The sequence below is a fragment of the Cotesia glomerata genome, linkage group LG10 (assembly GCF_020080835.1).
Source record: "Cotesia glomerata isolate CgM1 linkage group LG10, MPM_Cglom_v2.3, whole genome shotgun sequence".
Lineage (NCBI taxonomy): Eukaryota > Metazoa > Arthropoda > Insecta > Hymenoptera > Braconidae > Cotesia > Cotesia glomerata.
The window spans coordinates 791,829-819,567 of record NC_058167.1 but is presented as its reverse complement, the minus strand read 5'-3'; the positions used below and the strand labels follow the sequence as shown (position 1 = coordinate 819,567).

The 27,739-nt window shown below is 30.8% G+C and overlaps 2 protein-coding genes and 1 pseudogene across 2 annotated transcripts; all 3 read left to right on the top strand.

Annotated features, from left to right (window-relative positions):
* The first annotated feature begins 8 nt into the window (after positions 1 to 8).
* On the top strand, positions 9 to 2,066 carry LOC123273318. Its single transcript, XM_044740727.1, has 2 exons — positions 9 to 362; positions 430 to 2,066. Exons 1-2 carry the CDS (start codon positions 119 to 121, stop codon positions 825 to 827), a joined length of 642 nt encoding a protein of 213 aa, XP_044596662.1. The 5' UTR covers positions 9 to 118; the 3' UTR covers positions 828 to 2,066.
* Positions 2,067 to 8,163: 6,097 nt separating this feature from the next.
* On the top strand, positions 8,164 to 9,364 carry LOC123272882. The gene is made up of 2 exons (XM_044739896.1): positions 8,164 to 8,617; positions 8,673 to 9,364. Exons 1-2 carry the CDS (start codon positions 8,164 to 8,166, stop codon positions 9,362 to 9,364), a joined length of 1,146 nt encoding a protein of 381 aa, XP_044595831.1.
* A 9,539-nt stretch (positions 9,365 to 18,903) lies between these two features.
* Positions 18,904 to 27,393, top strand: LOC123273307 (annotated as a pseudogene).
* The last annotated feature ends 346 nt before the right edge of the window (positions 27,394 to 27,739 follow it).

Genomic DNA, 27,739 nt, shown 5'->3' with positions numbered 1-27,739 from the left:
AACAGTTAATCGATTTATTACGAGATATCAAAAATCATTTATTGTGACTCTTGATGGTCCTATCAACGACCTAAGAGAAGTTTTGGACTCATTAAAAAAATCACCGTGGTGGAATGTTATGATACCTTTTTTTGTTCTAAGTGGATCAAAAAATAACTGCAATGATGCAGAACAAGTTTTAAAAACTGTTTGGAAAATGAATATTCGGAATTGTTATTTTGTATGCTTCGATTCTGAGCAGACGCCATTTGTTTTTACTTTTAATCCGTATTCAAAATATGCACCTGATCAATGGAAAACTGTCAGAGAAATTACAGAAAAATTTAATTACATGACAATTTACAACCGGGTTTACAATAAAAGTAAGTAGGTTTAGATCTAAAAGTATAAATATTAAATCAACATTCTATTAATTGAAATTATTAACAGAAAACATCTGTAAAGGTTTGCATTTCGACCGAACAAAATATCTTGATAGAGCAGTACTAAATTTTGCCCTCTGCATGCCTCCATCACAAGTTATTCCTCTATCGAAATTAACTGAGAAGAACCACCATTTGATTTACTCGCATTTCGAAGGAGACATCTTTGAAATGCTCAAAATAGGACTCAAAGTGTCTCTCAATTACAATTACGACTTGGAGCCATTTAACCATACGTCCAAACCTAGCGGCGTGTGCAACCTTTTGCTGAACAAAACATCTGATGTCGCCGTGTGCTTGTTTAATCAACAATTTATGTTTGATTTCCTTCCTAGCCATCAAATTATCTATACTGGTTTTTCAATATTTTCAAAAAACCGTGGGTTTTTTACTCCTTTAGAATAAGTATACAATTTTTACGGACTTTTGATGATCACAGCGACAATTATTATTTCAACAATCATTTACTTAGTTATTTGATACGTCAATAAATCGCAAAGCCATTGGTTCGCGATTTTCGAGATTCTCCGTCTGTGGACATCGACATCGATTTACACGAAAATTGATACTCTGGCACTTCGAATTTTCTTTGGAGTAATATTCATCTATTTTTTGATAATTCAGGCGACTTTCAGTGGTCATTTGTCAAAATTTCTAACAAATCCTGAATTGAGATACAATGCGGAGAAATTAGAAGATTTGCAAAGCAGTAGGTACGAAAAAGTTTATGTAACTCCATCCAGTAAATACTTTGTGACAAAAAACGAAATTTTGAAGCCAAAATCTAAATTTACAACTGTTTTTGAGGGTATTGACGCGGTTTTGAAAAGTGAATCTAATGCATTGATCAGCATTTACATGGGTTTACTTGTTGTTTTCAAGCGAATGAACTTATCGAGCGATGTTCTTAGAAATTATTACTTGTCCAATAAGTTCATCAGAGATAATTATTTTATTTATGCACTTCGCCATGATTGGCCGCTCACAAAAAAATTTAACAGCTTTCTAATATTGTTAGAAGACACTGGAAATTTATTGAAGTTGAACAACGACTTAATCTCCGATCTTGAATCTTTGTTGATCCACATTAAGATCTATCCTGAGTTCAAGCCTATTGATATAGAGTCTATATTGTTTATTTTCTACTTTTTGAGAATTGGTTACATTGCGGCTACTATTTGTTTCATAATTGAAAAATGGCAAACCAAAAAAAAAAGTCTAGAATGGTTGTTGGAAATCAAGTTTAGCAAAATAAAAAATGGAACAAGGAGAAATATGTTATTGTTTGAATCAATATTTCTTACTAAATATTTAAAGTAGAAGTAAATTCAACTGCAGCGTGCTTATATAATTAATCTTTTTTTTTTTTTTTTACATAATTTATGATTTCAAATTCTATTTAATGCATGTGTATTTTTTATATATTATAAATTTCATCCATTAATAGTTGTCGCTAGTTTTGAAACTGATATACCGAGTTGATCCGATTAATTATTAACGGTATTATCAATTATGAAAATCATCCCACGTAACCGTACCTTATGGATTTTTCAACACTCTGTAACATTACTTGTTAATTATAACATTGTAATTATCGTGCTTAAAAATCCAAACAAATAAATTTATTAAATTATTTTGTATGCTTACAATTAGTTATCCATGTTAGATTGGTAATTGGAGGCATTATTAAATCGGAAGAAAATAATTTTTCTGTATTATCCAACGCATTGGTAAAATAGTTCAATCAAGATTTACTTAATATATTTTCAGTAATTAATATTAATTATTTACATTAATTTTTAAAGATTCAAAATCTTAAACTTTGCAATAATTATTATAAGATGATTGTTATTAATAACAATACCAATAAAGCTATCGTAAAATCAATATATAATATGGAAAGAGTAATTATTATTTCGCACAATATATTAATTACTGATCAGAACGAGATGAAAAAAATTTTTGTCTAATCGTAAATGATCATGCATAATCATCTATATATGATCAGATCCAAAAATTGGCCAGGTCTAATCATATATAATCAGATCTGTTCATACGTGATCATATGTTATCGTGTCTAATCGGTTATACATGGTCAGATCTAATAATTAATTTGGTCTAATTATTTTTATATAACACGGTATGTGATTATACTAATGAATATAAAAGTTGATATGGACATAACTAATGATAGATAACCAATTAAAATACAAAAAAATTAGAAAAACGGTTGACCCTGAAGGCTATCCCTGCAACTTCCCGCTAATTCCATACCTAGGCGCTTAAAATCGAGCTCTTCGAGCTCAAAAATACAATTTATGTGATATTTTGAGCTCTCCGAGCTCAAAGAGATAGCTCTGCTATGCTTTTGAGCTCTTCGAGCTCAAAAGTCTTATCAAAATTCGATGAAACACGATTTTTATAATTTTCAAACTGCTGTAACTTTTTAATAAATCAACCGATTTTCACGCGGTAGGCGGTGATCGATGTGGTTTTTTGAGCTCTATAAATAATTTTGAGCAAAAAAATTGATCTGATAAAAAATTTCGGAGTTATTACAAAAAAACATTTTTTTCGATTTTTTTCGACAACGATATCTCACGAACGCATCGACCGATTCTGACGCTCTATGTGGCGATCGATGCGGGTTTTCAAAGTTAAAAGCTGATTAGTTTTTGAAGTTGATCAGTTCAGCCAATTCGGAGATATTTAAAAAAAATGAAAAAAAAAAACAACTTTTTTTACCACTTTTTTTGCAATTTCTCGAAATCTACTGGTCCGAATCGGTTCCAACTTACAGGAAATCTAAGTTTGGCAAAACCCTTTCGATTGACACCAACCGCGACGAAATCGGTCAAGCCGTTCAAAAGTTACGAGAGGTTTACACAAACACACACACACACAGACGTACGGACATCATCGTGAAAATAGTCAGGAAAGCTCCTAGGACCTCGAAACGTCGAGATCCGATGAAAACTTGATTTTCGAAAAACGGGGTAAAACCAATAACTTCCCGATTTTTGAAAATTTTCAATTTTCTTAGCGGGACGTTAACAATTATGACAGATAATTTCAATGCTATCACACGAATAGGTCACCCATCCAACTACTCTAACTGGGCTCAATGCTGCTTAGCTTTAGTAATCTCAGTGCGTCTTGAATTTCCCGTTCACATAGATGTTAATGATATTACGAAGTATATAACGTATTAGATAAGCTTAAGGTAAATATATTGTAAACATTTATTTCATAATCTATTTTTATATTTTCAATACATTTACTTTGCTAAATTTCAATACAAAATCAGATTTTCTCAAATAATAGTGTGTAACGGGTTGTTTTCACTTACCGCTCATTGGCCCCTTTATTAATCTAATAAAATAAAACAATGCCTAGCAAAAATGATTCTAAATTAACAAGGGCGCCACCAGGATTTTGTATCTCGGTTCCTGGAACCGGAAACCAGAGCTGAGCTTATAATCTACAGGGAGAGAGAGTGGAGGAAGGTGATCTGAAAGAAATAAATTTTTATTTAACAAAAATGACCGGTATTTATTTAACAACAAAATATGATAACAACTCGTGCCCTTGCACATACACCACTCACTTACAACTAACTTAACACTACCGCTTATAACTACCGGAGGATTTCGGGCTAAAACCGTCGCCTCAACTCAGTGCTAGTCCTCTACTCGGCAATTCATCAACAAGTAGAAAACGTCGCACCAAGACTCGATTGCCCTACTCGGCAATTCATCAACAAGTAGGGGTCGTCCAAAAAAATTCCTAATCCCACAGTACCCTCATACGGAGCGTCTATACTGCGGTTTCTAACTTACTACCGCTGTACCCCACTTGGCGTCTATACAACGGCTTCTAAAGTGTATTAATTACTCTACTCGGCAATTCATCAACAAGTAGAGATCGTTAAAAAAAATTCCTAATCCTGACGGTACCCTCTTATGGAGCGTCTATACCGCAGTTTCTAACTTACTGCCGCTGTGCCCCATTTGGCGTCTATACAACGGCTTCTATCAAAATTCTTAATCCTGACGGTACCCTCTTATGGAGCGTCTATACCGCAGTTTCTAACTTACTACCGTGGTACCCCACTTGGCGTCTATACAACGGCTTCTATCAAAATTCTTAATCCTGACGGTACCCTCTTATGGAGCGTCTATACCGCAGTTTCTAACTTACTGCCGCTGTGCCCCATTTGGCGTCTATACAACGGCTTCTATCAAAATTCTTAATCCTGACGGTACCCTCTTATGGAGCGTCTATACCGCAGTTTCTAACTTACTACCGTGGTACCCCACTTGGCGTCTATACCACGGCTTCTAACTTACTACCGTTGTACTCCACTTGGCGTCTATACAACGGCTTCTAACTTACTACCGTTGTACTCCACTTGGCGTCTATACAACGGCTTCTAACTTACTACCGTGGTACCCCACTTGGCGTCTATACCACGGCTTCTAACTTACTACCGTTGTACTCCACTTGGCGTCTATACAACGGCTTCTAACTTACTACCGTTGTACTCCACTTGGCGTCTATACAACGGCTTCTAACTACGTCGCGTTGTCCACTTGGCACACACGCTCCAGAAATGCCTCACACCACCCGCACGATCTTCACACACATAACCCGCTCGCACACACACACTGGCTCTACTTTACTTTTTACTTCTGACTCATAAAATTAAACTCCAAAAATTACAACATTAATTTTTATTAAAATTTTCAGTCATTAGCTCGCAATTAAATCGTAACCCATTTTCACAACTAATAATTTAATTCTCAAAAAAATCTACACTAAAAACCGACGCTTGAATTTATTCCAAATTAACCACGAGTTTAATACTCAACATTAAATAAAATTTTAGGAACAATATTGACGCAAAATTTTACTCCAATTTCAATTCGTAATTTTATTTCTTAAATTTTGAATAAATTCTTAAGAATAATTCTTTGTAAAATTCTAACTAAATTTTCTCAAACGTAATCCACGCTGATAAATAGTTTTTATAAATAATTCCAATAATAATTTTAGTCTTCCATAGTTCAATATATAAATGACCACGTGGAATAATTAATAAAACAATTTGTCTCAATATAAAATAAATTCACGAAAAATTATCCACGGGTAATTCAATTTCGAATTGCGTCGCAATTTCTTAATAATTAATTTTCCAGTAATAAAATAGTTCCCAAAATTATTACAATATAAATATAAATAATTTTCAATAATAAATGATAATTCAATTGTAAAAATTGTAATAATGGTCCAGTTGTTAATTTCACAATTTACTGCGTCCTAAAATTCACAAGGAATTTGCGCGCCAAAAATGGACGCCGGTGTTCGTAACTGCGTAACACGTTTTGACCAGGGGCTGCTCACTCTGGGCCCCCACCATGCCCAATTTTGTCTCCGGAGGAAAAGAGAGTTGCAACTGTAGAAAATGAAATTTCACCATTATTGATTCTGTTATATCCGATGATATAGTAGATGTCGATTTGATGCATTACGCGGCAAATTCACTATAATTTGAATTATTTAACTTAATTTATAATAAATTATATATTACAAATAATGCATTTTGTTTATATACAAAATTGTTGTAGCACATAAGTTAAAGTATAGTAATCTCCTTAAATAAACAATCAACCAACTAACTTTGTCAACATTTCCCAGAACTATAAAAGTACTTGAATAAAATGCACACGTGTTACTTAACAACTAGACCTTTGTGAAAACTCATAAAAAGGAAAACACGTGTTAAACATTTTATTAAGGGTTTTTCTAACTAAAATCATTTTAGCTAAATATTCTCAAGAGGTCACAAATTATGAGATATAATAAATACGAAATAGAAAGCATAAAGCCTTAAAACAACCAACACTAGGACCATTTGTTAGATAAATAAACAAATACTTTTAGAATATCTTATAATTATTAAATAATATTAATGTTTTAGTTTAACTAAAGGATAGTTTTTATATGGATTAATAACCAAATAATGATAGATTCATATTAATATTAATATGATGTATATATTTGTATCGACATGGGTTTTTCCTGTGGTTTCCCCATGTCACTGTCTTTAGAGCCTAAAGAAAGGTGAGGAACAGGGCAAATGCGATACAAAAGGCACAAGTCGGACCACAGCCGCAACACTAAAAATATATAAAGAAATATTATAATCTAACTTTGTTAATATTTAATAAGCAATAATACATGCAATTATAATACTATAATAATAATAGTAAAATACTGACTAAGAATAATATTATAATAAATAATAAGGGTAGAAATAATTAGTTAAACACCAAAAGTAATAACTATTGTAACTAACAAATATAAGAATCTAAAGTATAAGAATAATATAGGATAGCATGACAGCCCTCACATATGTCTGTGTGTGGGTACCTAGTTAGTATACAGTAAACCTACATATAAAAGTTATAAGTATTAGTGTGTATTCGAATATATGTTATTGTATGCGTTCTGTAAACGTTAGATGAAGACATGTATATGTTAAGTGTATTGGTGTGAACCAGAGAGGGAGGAAGTGAAACTGGAAAACTCGGACCTAAAACCGAGACTCCTTGTAATAACACTTCTCCCTGAGAGCCGTAACCGAGCACTTGCTGTAGATGAAACCACTGAATAAAATCAAGCTCTCTGATAATTATTTATTTATCATTTAAAACAGTCCCCTAACTAAAGTTTCCCTTTTCTTAATTTAATCTAACAAATCCCATTATCAAAAACTGAATTAATAAACAACAACAAATTTAAATTGATCCCGCGTGACTACAACTCACACTTCAGTCCAGAAGAGGCGTTACGAGCAATCTAGTGACCTCGCTGGACATAACAACTGGTGACAGCGGTGGGATAGTCACAGTAGTCGGGATTCAGGTGAATTAATTAATTCACCCCATTCAAATTTAAAAACGCAAAATTTCGGTGACAAATTCGATTTCCATTGGACACATCTACGAAACCAAAAATCAGGGGTCATCGAAATCATCGAGGAAATCGAGAATCAAGGACCACTGAAATAATCTACGAGGTCAACGATCCAGGAAACCAAGTGGAAATTGAACGAGCCAATCCAACCATCGAGGGTCATCTACTAAGGAACTGCTACCTGAGATACAGCCATCTGTGTAGTGAATTTAGCGGTAGTGCAAAAATTAGTGTTTAAAAAGGGCAATTTGTGAGTGACAGTGAATTTTAATAGTTATAAGTATTCTGCCTGTATCACATCTGCAAACTGTAAGTTATAATTGTAAGTCATATGATATGCTAGCGATGAAATCTATTGATTTTTAAAATAATAATCTTATATAACGTCAGTTAAAGATTTTGGTAAAGTAGCAATTATTATGACATCGAGATCGACAGAAGCTTGATAAATTTCGGGACTATTTGATAAAATTGACTAACTGTTGATACTGAAAATTATTTTAAAAATTTGCGATCATAGTTTTGTTACTGCATAAGTAAAATTGCTCTTAAATTTTATTAAAATTTTATAAAAGATAAATTATACTAAAAGCTGTCAAAACACCTGTCAATCTCAATATCATTTAACGACAAATTTGAATTATTATCATTTTATCCGAGGATAATTGGATCCATATTTTATTTCAATTTATAAAATTTCTAGTTAACTTAAATAATTTAGTAAGAAATATTTAGGTTTTACATCTCAATGAACGGCACCAAAATGTCAACTTCAACCCCTTCCACAAAAATCATTGCTATAGAAGAAACCCCTCTCACAGTACCAGAAGAAGTAGTCGAAAGTATTCCTATTAGTAACAATAATACTGAAAGTACGTCTGGCCTTTCCTCGGCAACTTTTGATAATTCTATCCCAATTACTAATACTTTCAATAATCTTACACTGCTCAATACACCTGTTTTACCTAGTAAAAATAATGAACACAGTTATGCTACAAATAATCTTCAAAGATCAAACGATCTTTTCACCCTCGCTTATATGAATATCAAAGATGCAGTGAGTTTAATTCCTATTTTCAATGGAGAAAATATGCCGGTAAATAGTTTCATTGAACTTTGCAAACAAACGGTAAATTTGATACATCCATCTGGTAAATTGTATTTGACTCAATTAATAAAGTCCCGCATTCAAGGCAAAGCTAGTAGATATGTTTCGAGTGAATCAGAATTAACTTTTGAAGAAGTTCTGAACAACCTCAAAATTGCTTTTAGCGCCAAGGCGCACATTGTCTCAGTGGCAATCACTTCTTTCTAATATCCATCAAAATGAAGGCGAATCTATTGTAGATTTTGCAACTAGAATCAAAGAAATCGTCCAAGGTACTTCTGAAGTAATTATTGACAAACATTCGGGAGAAATAAGAACCGGGTTATTAGCGAGCACACGAGAAGGAGCGCGGGACAGTTTTGTACGCGGTTTAAGAGGACAGTTAGGGCTTTGGGTAGCGAGTCAAAAACCTTTAACTTTATTACAAGCGATCGATTTAGCTTTAGAATTAGAAAAGGAACTGGAACAGAGGGATTCACTTTTCAATACTCGGGCTCATAATATGGGAACTAATGATACATCAGGTTACATTAATTTCACGGGCGGTTACCAAGGAGGAAAGAGAAATAATAATCATCACAAGCCAGGTCAAGGCTCAAGTTTTAAAAATCATCCTGCAGTTGCTGCCGTACACGTGGCTCAGACATACAATGACGAAAATTTTCATAAATTTAACCGGAAATCTAAGATTTGCTACCGATGTGGAGGTCAAGGACACATTAAGTCGGAATGTAGAGCTTCAAATTTGTTTTGTACAGCTTGCGGTAGAAGGAATCACGTAGCTTCTGTTTGTAGACGAAAACATACTATGGGTGTAACAAATAATTCTAACTCCAAACCAAGCCGCTATTACTGATGGCAGCGATCAAAATAACGGTACAAATCAAAGTAATAAAGTCGAAACGGAACGGTCAACATCCCAAATTGAAGCGTCTATACAACTTGCCGAATCAAACCATGTTACGCCACCCTGCATCACTATTACCAGTGATGAACTATTAAAAATGCAAAAGTACTGACTACTAATAGACTCAGGCGCAGACGTTAATTTGATAAAAATATCTTGTTTATCACCGAGCTTAAAAATCGACAAAAGTGTTAAATATAAACTTTCAGGAATAACGTCTGGATCAGCCATCACCCTCGGGCAAGTTTCTATTAATTTTAATTCTATTTGTTGTAAATTTCAAGTTATTGGACCGGATATACCCCTAAAACAAGACGGAATTTTGGGCTTAGATTTTCTTCAAACTTTCAAGGCCACCATCTGTTTCGAGGACAATGCTTTGAAAATAAATCGTAAACATATCAGTATACCGTTGGAAAAGCATTATGTCAAAATCCCAGCAAGATGTAGGATGCAGGTTGCAGTTAGAATAACAAACCGAGAGGTACAAGAAGGAGTAATACAAAAACTTAATTTGGAGCAAAATATATATGCTGGAAGTGCCTTAGTTAGAAATAGAAACGGGATCGCCTGGATTTTTGTAGTAAATTGTAATGAAGAGGAAAGGAAGATAGAACTACCATCTGTGACGCTGGAGGAAATTGAAACTGAAGGTCTAAACAAGAATAGAAAAAGGGAAGAAAATATAAGTGATAAAACTCGAGATGACTTGACACGGGAAAGAGTCCAAAAACTAATACAAACACTACATCTTGACGAACTAAATACAGAAGAAAGAAACAGCATAGTAAGAATAGTTGTCAAATTTCCATATCAATTTTATTTGCCTGGGGATAAATTAATAGGAACTAATGACGTGAAACATAAAATTATAACAACTGACGATATACCAATTAATACAAGACAGTACAGGTATCCACAAGTGCATAAAGAGGAAATTCAAAGGCAGGTAAAAGAAATGTTAGAAGGAGGGATAATAGAAACAAGTAACTCTCCGTATAATTCACCAGTATGGATAGTCAGCAAAACCAAGTTCATCTGGCGAAAAAGATGGCGAGTTGTCATTGATTTTCGTCACCTTAATGAAAACCGTCGGAGATGCGTATCCCCTGCCAAATATTGTAGAGATTTTAGATCAACTTGGTGGTGCTAAATATTTCTCAGTATTTGACTTAGCCTCCGGATTTCATCAGATCCTCATGGATGAAGCAGACAAAATTAAAACTGCTTTCTCTACCCCCAACGGTCATTATCATTTCAAAAGAATGCCTTTTGGGCTGAAGAACTCCCCTAGTACATTCCAACGATTAATGGACAATATATTGTCAGGGTTACAAGGTATTGAACTATTTGTTTACCTTGATGATATCGTTGTTTACGCTAGTTCATTAGAAGAGCATGAAAGAAAAGTAATTAAGTTGTTGGGAAGGCTACAGACGGCTAGGCTATTGTTACAAACGGATAAATGTCGGTTTCTTCAAACAAGCGTCACTTACCTAGGTCACATAATTAGTCAGGATGGGTTGAGTCCCGATCCTGGCAAAATAAGTTCAGTCAAAAACTTCCCTGTCCCTACTAATGCAAAGAAAATAAGAGAGTTTTTGGGCTTAACAGGCTATTATCGCCGGTTCATACCTAATTTTGCATCAATATCTCGCCCCTTTACTCAACTATTGAAGAAAGGGCAACCTTTTCGTTGGTCTGACGAAAGACAAAAGGCCTTTGAAAATCTCCGAGATTTGTTATGTCAAGAACCCATTCTAAAGTTTCCCGATTTCACAAAACCTTTTATTGTAACTACCGACGCATCTTTCTATGCTCTCGGTGCTGTTCTAAGTCAAGGTGAGATCGGAAAAGATCTTCCCGTTGCCTATGCCTCAAAACTCCTAAAAGGAGCAGAGTTAAACTATTCCGTTATCGAAAAAGAGTTATTTGCAATTGTTTTTGCGGTAAAACACTATCGACCTTACTTGTATGGTAAAAAGTTCTATTTAGTCACTGATCATAGACCTTTAGTTTGGGCTCATAGAATTAAGGACCCTACCTCACGACTTCTACACTGGCTATTGAAATTACGAGAGTATCAGTACGATATCATTTATAAGCCAGGCCGATTAAATGCGAATGCTGATGCTCTCTCTAGAAATCCTGCTAATATAAATTTAGTTAATATTTTATTGACTAAAAGTACAAAATTTAATGAACCACTTCTTGAAGATGAGCTCAGCAAGTTTAAGCAGTCAAATGATTTAAAGACTGTTGAGAAGAATGATTTACCCCAAAGATTGTTTAAGGCATCAAAGTTAAAGTTAAAGCCAGAAAAAATTCAGAAGGAGAGTGATGCTTTCCCGACGACCTGTCGACCTGACGTCAAAGACGAAGTTGTGCCCCGAACGGAGCCAGTACTCTGGGCTCAGGGAGACCGGTTGTTGGATCCAAAACGAGCATACCCTTCAGAAAGGTCGCAAAGAGCTCCTGGCATGGATGCATAACGCACCCGCAATAGTTATACCAAGCTCAAAGTTAGCATGGGGTTGTGAGCTCCCCATGCAAGAGATGCCAGTGAGGACGTCCTCCCCTCGATATGTCTGATGTAAGAGAAATATTGAATGTGCATGCTGAAGTACTAACATTTGAGTCATCTAAAAGAAGTGAGATAGAGTCAAATGGAGTTGAAGTTAAAGAAACAACAAGTGTAGATAGTTGTGAGCGTCAGGTTTCTTTGTATCCTGCTGCAGCTAGTGAGACAGATGATTCCGACAGTGACGATTCTTTTCCCGAACCCGTTTCTGATGATGATCTTTACTCCTCTGACGAAGAAATTGATAAAATCCCCGAAAACGCCACCCAACCTCCAAAGCGTTTAAAAAGGGTAACATTACCCGACGTGTTCTCCGAAACTAGAGATGGTATATTTATGAAAAAAGATAATATTGCTCATTTTTGGTCAGCCGATTTTAAATCAAAACCCAAATAACTCAAGAACTTATAAATAAAAATTTTATTAACGTAGCGGAATTTCCTGACCAGGTAGAAATAGGTCAAGTAATAATTTCTAAAAAGAGAAACCTTCACATTTTTACGGTAATAGTTAAATTAAAAATAGAAGATAGGACCCAGTTAAATGACGTTCTTACGGGTATAACTAAATTAAAAGAAGCAATGGACTATTTTGATGTAAAAACAGTTAGAATAGCAAGAACGGGGGATGGATTAGATAAATTACCATGGGGTAACATAAAATCACATTTAACTAAAACATTTCCAGAAGGGTACTACATAACACTTTGTTTAAACCAAATCGAAGTTCCTCCGGTCGAGCGCAGACCAGAAATTATACGAGAAACACATGAATCAGCAGTAGGGGGTCATAAGGGTGTCATAAAACCTACGGTCGTATAAGGCAACAATATTATTGGGAAAACATGAAGACTGAGGTTCAAAATTTTATTAGACAATGTATTTTGTGTCAAAGAAATAAATTAGTACGTGTTAAGACAAGGCAACCCATGATAATAACTGACACACCACAAGTTGCATTTGAAAAGATTGCTCTCGATATCGTGGGGCCACTACCGATAACCAACTCTGGTAATAAATATGTACTAACCATTCAAGATAATTTAACTAAATATTCATTAGCCATTCCTTTAGCAGAAGCTACCGCTGAAAATATTGCTAAAGTCTTTGCTGAAAACTTCATTTGCATATTCGGTTGCCCTGAATCTATTCTCACGGATCAAGGTAAAAACTTTACAGGACTAGTTATGAAACATTTAGCAAAATTATTTAAAATCAGGAAATTCCAGACCACTGCTTTTCATCCACAAACAAATGGTTCTTTAGAACGAAGTCATTTAGTATTGGTTGAATATCTTCGACATTTTATTGACCAAAATCGGGATTGGGATACCTGGTTAAAGTATGCAATGTTTTCTTATAATACCTCCATCCATGAAGGTACAGGATTTACCCCACATGAATTAATATTTGGGGATTGCCAAATTTCCATCAAGCTTTATTCGCGAGAGTAACGATAAAACTTACATCGATTATTTAGGAGATCTAGTAATAAAATTAAGAGAAACACAATCAAAAGCTGCTGCAAATTTAGAAAGAGCAAAATTAAAATCCAAAGAGTATTATGATCGTAGAGTCAACCCTAAAGAATTTACCGAAGGAGACTGGGCATTTTTAGTAAACGATTCGAAGACAAATAAACTAGACCCCAATTATACCGGCCCGTATAAAATTACAGAGGTTTTCAACAATGGGAACGTAACAATCCAATTAACTCCTTCCCGAACCAAAGTAGTTCACACTAACAAATTAAAGCTGGCATATCTATGATTAGTAAATATAAAATAGTACAATGTTTCATGTATTAAAATATATTATATCTTTTAAGTATATGTTTACATGGATGTATGTGTAAAATTGTTGTATGTGTATGTCTATATACAATCATGTACCTAGAAATAAGTAAACACTCTGTCCTGTCTGTAACAATACCTATTGACTAATAATAAAAAAAAATAATAATAATAATAATAATAATAAAAAAAAAAAAAAAAAAAAAATATTCAAATAAAAATTTAACATTAAAATCGAAGCACCGAGTGGATGTAACGTATAAGCAATTTAAATGTGTGAAAACAATTTTGGAGAAACTCTCGTTATTCTTTTCATACTAAATTACTAATTCATTACCCAGCAGTTTCATTTGGCTTTCAATTACAGTTATAGTTGAAGAAAATTCGACATAACATGTATGTCGAATTTTAATTTACGGGGAAGGTGTTATATCCGATGATATAGTAGATGTCGATTTGATGCATTACGCGGCAAATTCACTATAATTTGAATTATTTAACTTAATTTATAATAAATTATATATTACAAATAATGCATTTTGTTTATATACAAAATTGTTGTAGCACATAAGTTAAAGTATAGTAATCTCCTTAAATAAACAATCAACCAACTAACTTTGTCAACATTTCTCAGAACTATAAAAGTACTTGAATAAAATGCACACGTGTTACTTAACAACTAGACCTTTGTGAAAACTCATAAAAAGGAAAACACGTGTTAAACATTTTATTAAGGGTTTTTCTAACTAAAATCATTTTAGCTAAATATTCTCAAGAGGTCACAAATTATGAGATATAATAAATACGAAATAGAAAGCATAAAGCCTTAAAACAACCAACACTAGGACCATTTGTTAGATAAATAAACAAATACTTTTAGAATATCTTATAATTATTAAATAATATTAATGTTTTAGTTTAACTAAAGGATAGTTTTTATATGGATTAATAACCAAATAATGATAGATTCATATTAATATTAATATGATGTATATATTTGTATCGACATGGGTTTTTCCTGTGGTTTCCCCATGTCACTGTCTTTAGAGCCTAAAGAAAGGTGAGGAACAGGGCAAATGCGATACAAAAGGCACAAGTCGGACCACAGCCGCAACACTAAAAATATATAAAGAAATATTATAATCTAACTTTGTTAATATTTAATAAGCAATAATACATGCAATTATAATACTATAATAATAATAGTAAAATACTGACTAAGAATAATATTATAATAAATAATAAGGGTAGAAATAATTAGTTAAACACCAAAAGTAATAACTATTGTAACTAACAAATATAAGAATCTAAAGTATAAGAATAATATAGGATAGCATGACAGCCCTCACATATGTCTGTGTGTGGGTACCTAGTTAGTATACAGTAAACCTACATATAAAAGTTATAAGTATTAGTGTGTATTCGAATATATGTTATTGTATGCGTTCTGTAAACGTTAGATGAAGACATGTATATGTTAAGTGTATTGGTGTGAACCAGAGAGGGAGGAAGTGAAACTGGAAAACTCGGACCTAAAACCGAGACTCCTTTGTAATAACACTTCTCCCTGAGAGCCGTAACCGAGCACTTGCTGTAGATGAAACCACTGAATAAAAATCAAGCTCTCTGATAATTATTTATTTATCATTTAAAACACTCCCCCTAACTAAAGTTTCTCCCTTTTCTTAATTTAATCTAACAAATCCCATTATCAAAAACTGAATTAATAAACAACAACAAATTTAAATTGATCCCGCGTGACTACAACTCACACTTCAGTCCAGAAGAGGCGTTACGAGCAATCTAGTGACCTCGCTGGACATAACAATTCCTCAAATGTGGCAGCACTGACAATAATAATAATAATATCCGAAAGATGAACCGGAAAAACACTATCCGCCATTCTTGTAGCCACAATTACTGCGATCATATGCGTTAATTTTGGTTATCTCGAATTTTTGTGATTAGAAGCGTTTATTCTTGATTAATGATAATTAATCAGCAATATATAAAATCTAATAACTATTTACGCCTATTTCTCTAATTCAACATTTATTTTTTCTTTCAATTAGACAATGAGCTAGTTACATTATTTAAATTTTTTTATCGAAAAATAACTTGAAAAAGTTTTCAATTTTATTAATACATTAATGATAAGATATTAACAGCCGAGACCAGTGATTGCAGTTTCAATCGGCTTAGCGAAACGAATGGAAATTTTGAAAAAATGTTCTTAGAGATAATAGATAATTTAATAAACTATTTCACCACAAAGCATTTTTTTCAAAAATTTCATTCGTTTCGTGAAACCAATCGAAACTGCAATTGCTCTGCTTTTGGAAGTGCGACAGAGATAGTTCCGTTGAGCTCCGTGAGAGCAAAGCGAGAAAAAAATGGTCTCGCCTGTTAATAAGTATTGTTAAAAATTTTATAAATAAAGAACTTAATTATTTATGTACTTTAATATTGATCATTAAAAATTGCATTTATGCACAGCCCCCGAGTAATTCTTACTTCAATATTATCAACTGCAGTTTTTCTTTCAGCTGAGACACTACATCCAGTCTTGTGTATACTTTTTATACACGACAGGATACCGGTAGCGCAAAATATTTTTAATAATTTATTTATTTATAGTTAATATATTTTATTAATTGATCACTTCTCAGCCCTTAATTTAAGTAAAAATTAATTTCGTAATATTATTTTCTCGGTATATGACTCAAATAAAAATAAAATTGAATAAAAATAAAATGTAAATCAAATAAAAATAAAATTGAATAAAAATAAAACGTAAATTAAATAAAAATAAAATTGAATAAAAAAATTTATTTCAAGTATAATAAACATTTAGATTATTTCCGCCGTTAAATTTAATTTTGTTATTGATTAATTGAAAAAAAATATTCTCCGCTGGTGAGAATTGATCCTCTCCGCTGTCAATCACTGGTCTCAAAGAATCTCTCGCGACTATCTAAGTAGATAACTGTTTTTGTCACCATGTGATTCTTAAGCCTCGAACATGAGTGGGTTTGTTTCTGATAATTTATTATTCATTTTTGGTCGTATTTATTATTTTTTTTTTTTTCATTAACAATTAGTATATTTATGACTTACTATCATTAAAAAAAATTTCTGAATAGTTTGATATTTACTCTCTTTCCAAATAAAAAAAAAAATTCTACGATTCATTTTATTTGATTATTCATCATTTAAAGACAATTATTAATTATTTGTTATTAGTTAAGGAAAAAAAAATATTCGCCATTCGCAAGAATCGAGGCTCGGCTTCGACAATTATTAGCCTCGCGCAATTCCACGTAGCTATCCAAACATAGACTCTGATACTATCATCAAGTAAATTTTTAGCCTCGAGCATGAGTGAGGTTGTTTATTATTATTTTATACTTATTATTCGTAGTACTTAATTGTTTGTTAATTTTTTTATTGACAATAATTTATTTGAAACTAACTTATATAGATATTTTATTATTTATTATGAATATTGCAGTAATGCACTATTATTTTGTTTCAATTTCCGCGCTTAAATTTCCTCCAATCGCATTATTTAGTAGAGGGCGCTCTCGATTTCCTAAAAACTGCTAACATTTTTTCTATACTAAAAAATAAAGATATCTAATAAGGGGGGCCAACTTAAGGGTTATTATTTGTTTAATTAATTATAAATAAATAAAAGACGAACAAACAATTTTTACATTCGAACATCAACGAACAAACGACGAACAAACAATTAAAAATAAAAAAAATCCGAAAATCGAAAAAAGTGGGGCCAAATTCAGTGAGCCCCTCCATAGTCACAAGCCAATCTGTCGACACAATTTTTTTATTTTTTATTAGTTACTCACATTGACTGTATAGAAACAAACAAATAAATATGTTAATATATAGAATGTAGGGGAGGAGAAAATAGCTAGAGGAGCATGGCTAATAGGAAAATAATATATTTTTTTTCGATTTATCTCTTCAGATAAGAAAAATGAATTTGTCCATTTTTTTGTTTGTATTCAATCAGTAGGTATCAGGAGTTTGCAATAATACGAACTATTATAATTATTTAGTATATTCATTTACAAGTGTATAAGTTGAAATTATGTGTGAAACTTTGAATTATAAAAAGTTTTCAGTAATTTCCAATTTGCAATTTGAATGCATTAAATATTTAATTCACTGTAAGTAAAAATAAGCGATACAACTGTTTCTATATAAATAATGTTTTTTACATATTAATGTTAATTGATGTATTATTTGCTCGGAATTCATCTTTCATTAAATAAAAACAATTTCGCTGAAAGATTAGTATTAAAATGCTTCAGGATAATTACACCAAAAACTTTCAATTTTTTCAGTCAATTTTTTTTTGTTGAAATTGTGAATTTTCAACTATTTTTGCTATGTAATTTCAACAATCTATAAAATTTGAAAAATGATTTGTTTTAAACATTTTTTTTTAACATATTAAATTATTTGAAAAATCTTGAACTTCAGGTGAATTTCTTAACATGAACAAAAAATATTAATTTCAAAAAAATTGGAGTCGCAAATAAATTAACAACAATAACTTGGTATAAAATGCACTGCATATAATATTGTAAATATTTTAATGTAGGACATTCTCAAAATATTGTAATGCGTCATTAATTTCATTTTAGTAGGAAAAATATTTTATCAGTATTCATAAGCTGTAATCTAAAATACAAATTAGCTATTAATTATATATGATGCACGTTTGTTTTATCATTTAAAGACGTCAATCGTTTTGTTTTATCATTGTTATTGATAATGATTGAAAAAATTAAAAACTTAGATTATTTTCACTTAATATTGTTGAATTTTTAGTAGATAATACGTATGAGATATTGTATCTGTCTTGAACGTGAGACATAGGTATTTTACTTATCATTGTATCATTTTAATAACTCTTGGGTTGAGGAAAACGATTTCTTAACTTAAGTCAGATTTTTACATTTTTATATACATATTTACTAAGTAATATAATAATTTATTTTATTTAATTTTTCAGGTGTTTCGAAATAATTTCAACTTTAAACAATTAAAAGATAGTGAGAGGATTTAAAATATTTATTTATTTTATTCATCGAAATAGATTTATAAAAAACGATATGGGTAAAGCAACGAAAATATTTTTCTTGTTACTTAACAAAAATTTTTTAGTAAGAAAAAAACATTGGGTACAATCAATTTTTGTACAAATTATCATTCCAATTTTGTTATTTTTAATTGGAGAAAATATCCAATTAATGATCGATAGTACACCTACACGTATACCTCACAATTCATACTATGAAATTCAAACTCAATCTAACTTACTAAAGGATGTTTCAATTTCTGGAACGTTTATTAAGTATACACCCCAAAATAATTTTACTAAAAAACTCATGGAAGCCACAAGGAATTGTCTTAAATTAAAAGATTCAGGTAATGAACTTACTTTAATCTTGCTTTGCGATTATTATTTATTGGGACCTATGACAACTTTTAATTGTAGTATTTTTCATTATTTTTTTATTTAACAAATAAATTTGCTAAAAAGATCTTATGTCATAAATTATTGCTCATTATAATTAATCTTAAAACGTAAACGATGTCTGAGTATTAATTAGTTTAGAAATTTTTGAATTCCAGGATCGAGATAAGTCAATTTTTTTATTTCTTTTTCTACCGATCAATCGACCTCTTTAATAGTTATTAATAATTTATTCTTAATTTATCATACAAATAATTCATTCATTGTAATTAATTGCTTAACTGATTGCAAACAAACAAACAAACAAACAAACAAACAGCTTGATTGTAGATAATATCAGGAAACTACTCATTAACTCTAGATTGGTCACCTCTTTTTTAGTTTCTCGCTCGCATTATAACGAGTCTCTATAGGTTGAGTAGTCGTTAGGCCACGTCACGCTCATAGGGTGACCAGTCTAGGGTTAAGATTATTTTTTTTTTAGATGAAATATTTCTAAAATAAGTTTATTTATTTTTTAGATGTTGTTGGATCAAAAGATGAAGAGTCTTTGATCGCTGAACTTCAACGCGATTTTTTAACATCGGACGTTGCACCACAATGTGTTGGTGTAATTTTTGACTCACAAGAAAACAGTACACGTTTAAAATATAAACTACGAGTATCCTCTTTGATGCCATCCGAGTTATTTGATTCACAAGAAAATAGCGATCTAGCTAATATTCAATTTTTAAAAGCACCATTAATTCAAGTCCAAATGTGTTTAGACCAAACTTATATTGATTATGTTGTACCAAACCCTAAATTTAATCGTTCAGAGGTAATATTTTCTATTTTTAAAATAGTTTTTCTTGATAATTAGTTTAACTTGATTAATGTGATATTTTAATAGTTAAAAATACAACAAATGCCGTATCCACCCTATATTAAAGTTGATAAAGATGCTGTTATTACTGGAGATACATTTGCGGAACTAGCTCGACTGGTATTTCTTATAATATTGTGTGTAGAAATATCATTTCCAGCCAATGAAAAATATATCGGAATCAATGTATGTATTATTATAATTTTAATAATAGTTATGAAATTATTATAATTCTTCCTGACTTTTTAAGTAGATTTTGTTAGAAATCTAACTATTGCATTAGTCCTCATGGTGGAATTTTCACCTGATTTTGCTATCATATGTCATAATTAGTCAAATAAGTTTCAAAAACACCATTGGTTAAAAAATTTATATATGTATGTATATATCAGAGTGTATATATATTATAATATATATTAGAGTGGTCCAAAAAAAACATTTTTATTTTTTTTTTCAAGTGCTGCTGTCTTAAAAACTTCTCTAAGGTATAAAAAAATTCTCTCCAAAGCGCAGCTTGATATCTCAATTCTTCATGAAGCTCAATGAATTTTTATTTTCCCATTTAAATAACACGTAAAAAAATTTTATTTACGTTTTCATTCGGTAAAACTACGAAAAATTTTTTTTTGTATTTTTCGTCAATTATTCTTGTAGTAAATTTAATTCTCTACAAAAAAGTACTGAGGTAGTTTGTTCGTAATCCTAACAAGTAAAAAGTTATTAAGCTTTAAATACTCACAATAAAAGAAAATTTAATCAGACATGATTTTAGAATCCACGTTGTATCACATTTTCTGTTTCAAATTATTTTATTATGTAATTTATATTTTTTTCTTAAAAACATGGTATACAGTCTGATATCGGTAATTCAGTCTGGACCAGTGACAACAAATGACAATTGAATATATCGGTTTGTTTATTTGAACCACATGTAAAATACACTGAAGGAGATTACCAGACTTTGTAAATACTCTAACCACTGCTTAAAAAAATTAAACTAGATAATTTACTTTTAGCACTCTCTTGCGGCCTACATGAAGATATATAGTAAATTAAATTTTTTGTTGATAATTAGTTTTTTACCCTAACCTGGCTGCATTTTAATAATTATGTCTTATAAGTAATATAAACTAAAATAAGAAATAACCAAACAATTAAATAAGTCTCATAGATTATATTGGTTGTATGTTTATTAGCAATTTCTTTATAGTCAAGCTTATTTACTTAAATATGTGATGACTCCTGAGATAAGGCAGTTTTACGCACGAACTCTACCTGTTTATTTATCATTTTTTTTTTTTCAATGATTAAATTTAAAAATAAAAGAATCAATTCACGAAGGACTTCTATTTACGTTCTCCTGCAAAGTTTCATGATTTTTCATTCGGTCAAAAAGCGTCCCAGCATCGTGTTCAAAATTTAAATATTCATCTGTCCTACATGTTCTTAAATAAAAAAATTAAATTCAGTATACATCCGGAAGTACTAGCTTGCTCTTAATTCAGATTCCGTAATGAAATTCAAGTTCAATTTTAAAAAATCATTGCTCGTAGGAAAAAATATCCAAATTGTAATGAGAAAAATTATTCATAATTCACAGTTAATACTTCACCAAAAGACATGTGTTAATTATATTAGAAACAGTCTAGTTTGATAAATTTTGAAATAAATACATGCAGTTACCAAAAAAGTTTTCGAAAAGATGCTTTGGAACTATCTTCGTTCAAATTTTCTTTTGTGTGAGTATTTAAAGCTCAATAAATTTTTACTCGTTAAGATTCCGAAGAAACTACTTCAATACTTTTTTGTAGAGAATTAAGTTTCCTACAAGAATAATTGACGAAAAATGCATAAAAAAATTTTTTTCGTAGTTTTACCCTATGAAAACGTAAATAAAATTTTTTTACGTGTTATTTACATGGGAAAATAAAAATTCATTGAGCTTCATGAAGAATTGAGATCAAGCTGCGCTTTGAAGGGAATTTTTTTTATACCTTAGAAAAGCTTTTAAGATGATAGGCAAAAAACTTTTTTTTTTTGGACCACTCTAATATATATATATTATAAATATATATTCTATAAATATATATATATATATATATATATATATATATATATATATATATATATATATATATATATATATATATATATATATATATATATATATATTCAACAAATTAAATAACATAAATAAAGAAAATCTCATATCACATGAAATCTACCTTCCATTTCGGGTGAGGCCGAATGGCATTTTTTTAGGCGTATATAATTTTTAATAACCGTTAAACAGAAAACTTTATTTCTTCATTTAATTAAATCAACATGTCTTTTATATAATATCTAACTGAACTTAATTTATTTTCAGATTCTTATGTCAGTGAATGGCTTAAAAACTTCTATAAATATGTTAAGTTGGTTAATAAGTGGAGCATTATATAGTACAACTTACTTATTACCGATAGTTGTGCTTTTAAAACACTTTATGCCTCCCAAAGTAAAGCCTTTTTTACTTTATGGTAATGCCTTCATTGTGTGGATTGCGTTATTTTTACACACATGTCATGTCATTGCATTTGGCTATCATATTTCATCATATTTCTGGAAACGTATGTATTATTAAACATATTATTAATTTGATAAAATTTGAAAACTTACTAATTTGTGATTATATTACAGCTTCGCATGGAATATTCATGACTTTCATGGTTACAACGCTTATGAATATTTTAGCTGTTTTTGTACATGGATATACAATTGAACGGTTTTTTTTATATGCCGGAATTTTATCTCCGAATTTCATATTGAAAAAAATATTTGCCGAACTTACCGACTCCGAGAGTAAATGTACGAACTTAAAACGTTAAATATTATTATTATTATTGAGAAACTTTTTTATTTTTTATGCATTTCATTTTAGTGACTGGGATCAATTGGTTTAATTTGTTTAAAACTAGTTCGAATACGGGAGCTCCTGAAGGAAGTATTGGAGTTTTAATGATTTTTTCAATAATAGGAATTATTTTTCATTTTTACATGACACTCTACATGTATAATGTCCGTCCTGGAAAATATGGAATTCAGCGTAATCCATTTTATTGTTTCCAGGTTTGTAATAGTAAATAGTAAATAATATGATTTTATCTCATTTTCAAAAGTATCTATAATAATGAAAATTTTTTAATATTTTCAGCGAAAAAGGTTGAATAAAATTGATAATGAAGAAGATCTAGATGGTTTTAATAATACTAATGTTGATAGAAAAGAATTTGAAGTAGTACCTAAAGGTAGTCTCGTATCAGGTATCAAGATTCGGGAGTTGAAAAAAGTCTATACAACAGATTGGTTTCGAAATACAAAAGTTCATGCATTAAAAGGTATATCATTAGACTTTTATAAAAATCAAATAACTGCTTTACTTGGTCATAATGGCGCCGGTAAAACTACTATGATGTCGATTTTATCTGGACTAACTGATTCGTCTGAAGGAGTTATATTCATAAATGGGCAAAATATTGCAACTAATCCAAAGGTAATTAGTAACAATATTGGATTATGTCCTCAAGAAAATATGGTATTTCCAGATTTAAATGTTCATCAACAATTGTTGTTTTTTGGTACATTAAAAGGAAAAACGAAATCAAAAGCACAGTTAAAAGAAGAAGTGAAAATATTATTAACTAAAGTAAATTTGACCGATAAAAAATACGCGTTTCCCAATCAACTTTCTGGTGGTCAAAAAAGACGATTATGCTTAGCGATGGCGGTAATTGGTGATGCAAATGTATTAATCTTGGATGAACCAACGTCAGGTATGGATGCTGAAAGTAAGCGAGAAGTTTGGGATATTATATTAAAAATGCGAGGTGAAAAAACAATTATAATTAGTACTCATGATATGGAAGAAGCCGATATATTGGGTGATCGGATATCAATTATGCATTCTGGTAACGTAAAATGTTATGGTACATCAATGTTTTTAAAAAATTTGTACGGAAATGGTCAAATTGAAATAACTTTATCGACTGAACAATGGTTTGATGTAAGAAATATTTCAAATGAAATCGGAATTATAGTAGAAGTCTTAAATCAAAATGATAGGAAAACAGTATTAACTGTTCCGCGTGTTAATAAGTTGCCGCAAGCATTGGATAAATTAGAAGCATCAAAAAAAATTAGGAATCACAGGTATAAGCGTATCTATGATAACTTTAGAACAAGTATTTTTGCAAGTCACTCGAGAAAATAGTGACGTTATTGATTCAAGTGATTCAATCGAATCCTTTAAAGAAAACTCAAGGTTTTGCTTTTTACATACAAACTTTTATGGCATTTTAGTGAAAAAATCATATTTGCTCGTAAAATCCCTGGAATTTTTTAATAAGTTTAATACTTCCATGCTTGGCGGCAGTATTAATTTTGTTAGATCATGGAGTTTCTTCTGGTTCTAATAAATTCACACCTTTGACTTTGGATAATTATCAACATTCAACTGCTTTTGTTTACGCAGAAAATGATACATTTAGTAGCAAGTACAAAGACACTATTGAGTACTATCACAGTAATGCAATTATTGCCCCAAGAAACATAAGTCTCACGGATACTTTATTAATGTTAGCAAATAATGATTTGAGTACTTATCGCAATAAATTAATAGTATCAGCTGAATTCAATGGGACCAATAACATTTCAGCTAATGGTTTTTACTCCGGAAGTGCTCTTCTTAGTATACCAATTACTATAAATTGCATTACTAATACATTATTAAAAGCACTTACTGACGATAGTTCCTATGGTATCGAAGCATCTGCACAATCACTTCCAGATATCGATAAATTAAAACAACCACCGATGCTAAATACTGATGTTACTCTTTCTATGATCGTATTTTTAGCTCCAGCAATAGCCATGTATGTTACACCACCCTTAACAGAATCATTGTCAGGAATAAAACAATTACAACTGATGACTGGTGCCCCTGCATTGATGTACTGGGCAGCAACATTCCTTTTCGATTTAATACAATACATTGTTTCTGTGTTACTACTTTTAGCAACATTTATTTTTATTGACAAGACATTAGGAACTGAGTATTATCATTTAGAGGAAATTGGTAAGTTTATTTTTGAATCTTGATTCGATTTTATGAAAAGTCATAAGAATTAAAGAAACTTGAAGTACTTAATTCAGTTAAAAATTTTACTTCCAATAATAAGAAAATTTTTTTTTGAGAATACATGTGTTAAATTTCAATTTTTTTTTTCTCAAATGTGTAATTCAAGTTCCAGCTTCTTAAATTCGTCAATTATTTTTCGAAAAATTAAAGTCAATCTCCAATTTATTCAATCAGAATGAGTACATATATTTTTATTTTTTTAGGAATTTTCGTAGGATTGCTACTATTATTTGGAATTAGTGTACTGCCTTTTGTTTATTTAACAAGTTTTTTGAAAAAAACGTTAAATTCAACCATCATTGCTTTTTGTGTGGCGCCATTAGTACTAAGTAAGTACTTATTTATAAAAAATTATAATTTTTAAGTATTGTAATTATAATATTATCATTTTTTTAGCTGCTGTGGAATTAATATTATTTGCTTTTTCGATGGAAGTAAAACACGATGCATTTAAAATATTCCGGAAAATTCAAAGTAACTTATTTTTACTCATTCCTCATGTGAGTTTTATTTATGGACACCTTTCATTCCATAATTCTTTGATTCAAAATGCGCGATGTCGGCGAATGCCTAATAAATTATTGGAAGTTTCTTGTATAAATGGTTTCGATCCATGTTGTGGTATGGATTGTTTTAATGGTGTATGTAAAAAACCAATGTCTTATTTTGATGATTTATTCGACATACTTCCAAGTCTTCGGAAAAGTATGGCCTATCTTACCTGTTTACCTGTCATTTTCTTTACGATCATTGCTTTGTTAGAAATGAAAATTTTCGCTGAATTAACTGCAATGTTCAGACGACGAAAAACAAATAAAAGTTCTATTACTGGAATAGATGAAATGGTATTAAAGGAAAAATCTATTGTGTTTGAAGAGATTTCGAAACTTATGAAAAAACAAAAAAATCAAATGTATCAAAGTGAGAATATATTTTTTGTTCAAGAACTAGAAAAATATTATGGAAACTTCCAAGCTGTTAAAGGGATTAATTTCAGAGTTAAAAAAGGTGAATGTTTTGGTTTGTTAGGCGTAAATGGTGCAGGAAAAAGTACAACTTTTCGAATGTTAACTGGTGCTTCAATAAAAACTAATGGATCAATGTATTTAAAAGACAATAATATTTCAACGGAGCGGATAAAGTATCTCATGCAAATGGGATACTGTCCGCAACAAGATGCTATAATTGATACTTTCAATTCCTGGGATCATTTGTATTTGTTTGCTAAACTTCGAGGAATACCTAGTTCTCAAATTGATTCAATAGTAAAAAAATGGATTTTGAAACTTAACTTGACGGCCTGTGCCAATCAGCCTAGTGTTACCTACAGTGGTGGGAATAAACGCAGATTAAATATTGCTATGGCGTTGATGGGTAACCCGCCACTTGTATTACTGGATGAGCCTACAACTGGTGTTGATCCTGCAGCAAGGAGATCTTTATGGAATACACTTAAGTCATGTCAAAATATTGGTCAGTCAATAATATTGACTTCACATAGTATGGAAGAATGTGAAGTACTTTGTAATCGCTTAGTAATTATGGTAGGAGGAAAAATAGTTTGTATTGGAGCTAGTCAAGAATTAAAACAACGATTCGGAGCTGGTTACAATATTCATATAAAACTTTTACCAGATCATAATAATTCAGATATTGAAACAATAAAATTAAAAGTAGAGTCTAATTTTCCATGTAAACTTATGGACGAGAACAATGGATTTCTTGGTTATCACATAACTGATTCCGACGTTACATGGACCGCTATGTATACAGTTATGAATGAACTGAAAAATAGTATCGACTGCATTGAAGACTTTGTTGTACTATCTTCAACATTAGAACAATTATTTATACAATTTGCTCGAGCACCGACTGAAACCAGTGATTGTCAATTGAATGGCGTTGTATCTGAGTCATGGAAGCAACACAATAATGAATCGGCGTTTTAGTCACCTATTTATTATTTGTAAAATAGTATTAATTCAATCAGTACTTAAATGAAAATAATTTCTAATTCATAGGAAATTACTAATATTTTTTATATATTTCATATTATAATGCATACACATTGAAAATATTGAGTTAAAGAAATAATTTTAAGCAAAACAAAATATTTCAATTTTGCTCACCATTTTAATTTTTTGATTAAATAAAATATAAAAAATCATTAACTCATTTGCATACACTATTTGCTATATTGATTAATAAAATTAATGTTGAAAGCATTCAATAGAAAGATTCAAACTGAAAAGGAATAATGACTAAAAATTTTCTCGTTGAATTTTGAATTTACAAAATCAAACTATGCTCTGTTAACAAATTTATAATTAAAAAGAAATTTTTTGTCATTTATTTCATTGATTCTAACTTCTTTGAAAGTTAAATGTTTATAAATCAAAAAGAT

Bases quoted from the DNA above. Each gene is read 5' to 3' on its own strand.
- LOC123273318 (XM_044740727.1), top strand. From the start codon at position 119: ATGATACCTTTTTTTGTTCTAAGTGGATCAAAAAATAACTGCAATGAT. The intron at 363-429 runs GTAAGTAGGTTT...AATTATTAACAG, and splicing joins CAACCGGGTTTACAATAAAA to AAAACATCTGTAAAGGTTTG.
- LOC123272882 (XM_044739896.1), top strand. From the start codon at position 8,164: ATGTCAACTTCAACCCCTTCCACAAAAATCATTGCTATAGAAGAAACC. The intron at 8,618-8,672 runs GTGAATCAGAAT...AATTGCTTTTAG, and splicing joins AGCTAGTAGATATGTTTCGA to CGCCAAGGCGCACATTGTCT.